Raw genomic sequence first — 2,875 nt, 5'->3', positions numbered from 1 at the left:
ATTCAGTGGAGGGTCATTATTACAACACAAAAGCCATACCGAGAGGGGGAAATGAGTGGACGAGGTAATTGTCATTTCGACGACCTTAACCGACAGGCACGTGCACCATCCATGCAACATTATGAATGGGTACGAGGTTTAAGCCTAACTTGCAGTAGTAAGTTAAAATTATGCTCTGGGCCCTACAATACAAGGAACTGCTTTATTCAGTCACCAAGGCGTTAGATGTGGCTCTCGCACATCCGTCCAAAGGCGGATATCCTCGTCAACTGATAGATACACAGATTTTCATACGTTCAATTGCCCTGAGTAAAATTATGGCAAATCAGGTAGGACCTAATGCGTGCTGTTGGCAAGATAGTAGAGATAGAAATAGGGTCGTCGTGGTCGTTCTCGTGACTATCAAAAATATAAGCAGTCCTGCAGATGTGGTTTCTGACGCGCAAAATGAAGGTCATAAGCGCATTTGTTTCCAAAAGCCCAAGCCATTCCAAGCTGAGTACGGAGATCATAATTGCCAAGGATTTGATGTGCGCCTAGGCCTTGGCAACAAATATTAAATTTTCCAAGTTAATGGTACCCGAGGAAACAACTAACCAAAAACCGTCCGCCATGACTGGGGTTTACGACAGGTAATTGTAAATATTTTGTACTTCGGGGGTGGGATTCTGACAGCCCAGCAACCCGACAGCTGACGTCTACCCGGTTGACCTAAACAACCGGCTACTCACGTGCCGCCCCCAACTAGTCTAACCGACACAAGCAAAACTAGGCCAATAAAGCATTAGACTAGACATTATCCGAGCGCACACCCAACACAATCAGTAGGAAGAGCGCTCGACGCTTACGCAGACGCGGACCCAACTGATTCGAGTACACGGTTCAACTACCAGTCGCACGCTAACACTGCAAAATCCTGAGTATCGGAAAACACTACGCCCAGAGTGGCGTCTAGCCAAAAGAAGACAGAAGCGCCCAACCTGGTTACACCCTCAGCCGAATGGAGCGTAAATCAACCGAATCACAGTTGAAGCAATCCAACGGTTTATGGTTTACATTAAAAACCTAACTGGGGAAAGGCACTACGTCTTAAATCGACCAACTAATGGGAAAGTACACAAGACGAATGACTTTTCAAACTATTCATATTTTCCAAAGATCTACGACAACAAATGACGAAAAGGTCACTGGGATGGAACTACCGGAAGATTTGGTGTTGATAAACAAGCATCGGGTCGGAGCGGTTAAATGCTCCTGAACTTCCACAGGTCCGAACACGCCAGGCTAGCAACATCTAGCTCCTGATGGAGGCCAACGCGAGAGTAAGAAGGACAGATAGAATGAGGACAGTGGCACCAGTCATGTTGACTGTCTTCATATCGAAGCCGATAGCGTAATCCCAGGCCTAGATAACATGATTATTGATTAATTGTCTCAAACCAGGCAACAGAAAATCAAACAAGATGAGACATACCAGATGCCTCATGCCGTTACAGTAGTGGTAGACCAGTGGGTAAGCGAGAAGGCACTTGGCACCAAACACAATAGAAGGTCCGAAGCTGAAGCTGCTGACATAGTCCAGCATGCCATCAAAGTGGCCGGTATACCAGAAGCCAGCAGCGCCAGCGCCCATCCAGACTAAAAAAATATAGTGAATTTATTGCCATGTTTGAAAATAGGCATTAGAATAAACAGGATGCACGACGCACCAATAGCCATGGCGACGCCAGTAGCACGGTGGAGGAAGGAGTTTCGCATGCAAAGAGGTGGAGAGTAGATCAATATGTGAGGCGACCACGGGCGCTTAAGCTTAATGTTCCTTTCCCAGTAATCCTGCATCTCACTCTCAGCCTTAAGACGCACTTCCTCACTTGTGCTGCCCTTGTAATGCTTAGTCGCGCTCAAAACTGGGGCAGTACGAAGAAGGAAGGGCTGCGAAACCATGGAAAGGTTTCGCGCAGCCAGACCACGAAAGGGTGCTGCGTGAGCACGCAAAAGAACGCTAAAATGAATCAGAGGCAGTTTAGTACGAACCGAAACCATAATGAGGTACACGAACAGGAGCCAACATCGCATGTAACAAGTACAATAAAGGCCATAGAGCCGCAGGACATGAGGATAGCGCATTTGAAAACAATCAATATTGGAATTGAGCAAGGATACCCAGAGAGTATTAAAAACGCGTCATGGAAAGAAGAGCAGACATTACTTGGCAAAAGCCGACATGTCTAACCGCGCCTACTGAACCTGAATGCAACTCAACTGTTCAATAAAACACCTCCTGAGTAAATAGGATCCTCATGTAAAATATTATTTTCAGACCCTGGTATTTAGATGTGGTTAAAATACTTTTCAATTGTTAAATTTTGCGTTCTGTTAAATATAAATAACAGGTATTTTAGTTCTTGGACACATATATAAACATTAGCAAGGAATGTTTTATCATGAAACTTGTGACTGCTTTTTGAATAATAGTCATAAGATGGTGAACACTATTAAATAAAATCAAACTGTTAATTTTTACTTTGTGAAGGGCATTTTTTACTTTATCTTTAATTCCAGTGCTGATTTCTGAAAATTTCGTGTGCGTGTTTTATTTTTATAACAACAGGTTGCGATCAGAATTCACCCCACGATGGTATTGGAGCACTTCAATAGGGATAAACGGCTTATTTTATCCTCAGTGTGCGTGTAGCACCTCTAGTTTTTCTTCTGCTATCGGCATGGCTCGAAGGTGAGTGGAAGTTGCAATGGCGGGGTTTTAATTGCCTGCCTAATTAAACCATAGAAGTAAACTCTTAAAGTATCCGATTGGAAAGGACTGGAAGCCTATGGGGATGACCTTTCGACTCTGCCACAAGAAGGAGGTTCATAC

The 2,875-nt window shown here is 44.3% G+C and overlaps 1 protein-coding gene across 1 annotated transcript; it reads right to left on the bottom strand. All coding sequences in view use genetic code 11, as the record gives it.

Annotated features, from left to right (window-relative positions):
* Positions 1 to 1,294: 1,294 nt before the first annotated feature.
* On the bottom strand, positions 1,295 to 2,226 carry EGR_02629 (Succinate dehydrogenase cytochrome b560 subunit; the record flags this gene model as incomplete). Its single annotated transcript, XM_024491878.1, has 4 exons — positions 1,295 to 1,405; positions 1,475 to 1,638; positions 1,710 to 2,002; positions 2,210 to 2,226. 4 exons carry the CDS (start codon positions 2,224 to 2,226, stop codon positions 1,295 to 1,297), a joined length of 585 nt encoding a protein of 194 aa, XP_024353693.1.
* Between the last annotated feature and the right edge of the window lie 649 nt (positions 2,227 to 2,875).

The sequence above is a fragment of the Echinococcus granulosus genome, assembly GCF_000524195.1.
Source record: "Echinococcus granulosus chromosome Unknown EG_S00012, whole genome shotgun sequence".
Classification (NCBI taxonomy): Eukaryota; Metazoa; Platyhelminthes; class Cestoda; order Cyclophyllidea; family Taeniidae; genus Echinococcus; species Echinococcus granulosus.
The sequence above is the reverse complement of the archived record's forward strand: the minus strand, read 5'-3'. Positions and strand labels throughout refer to the sequence as shown.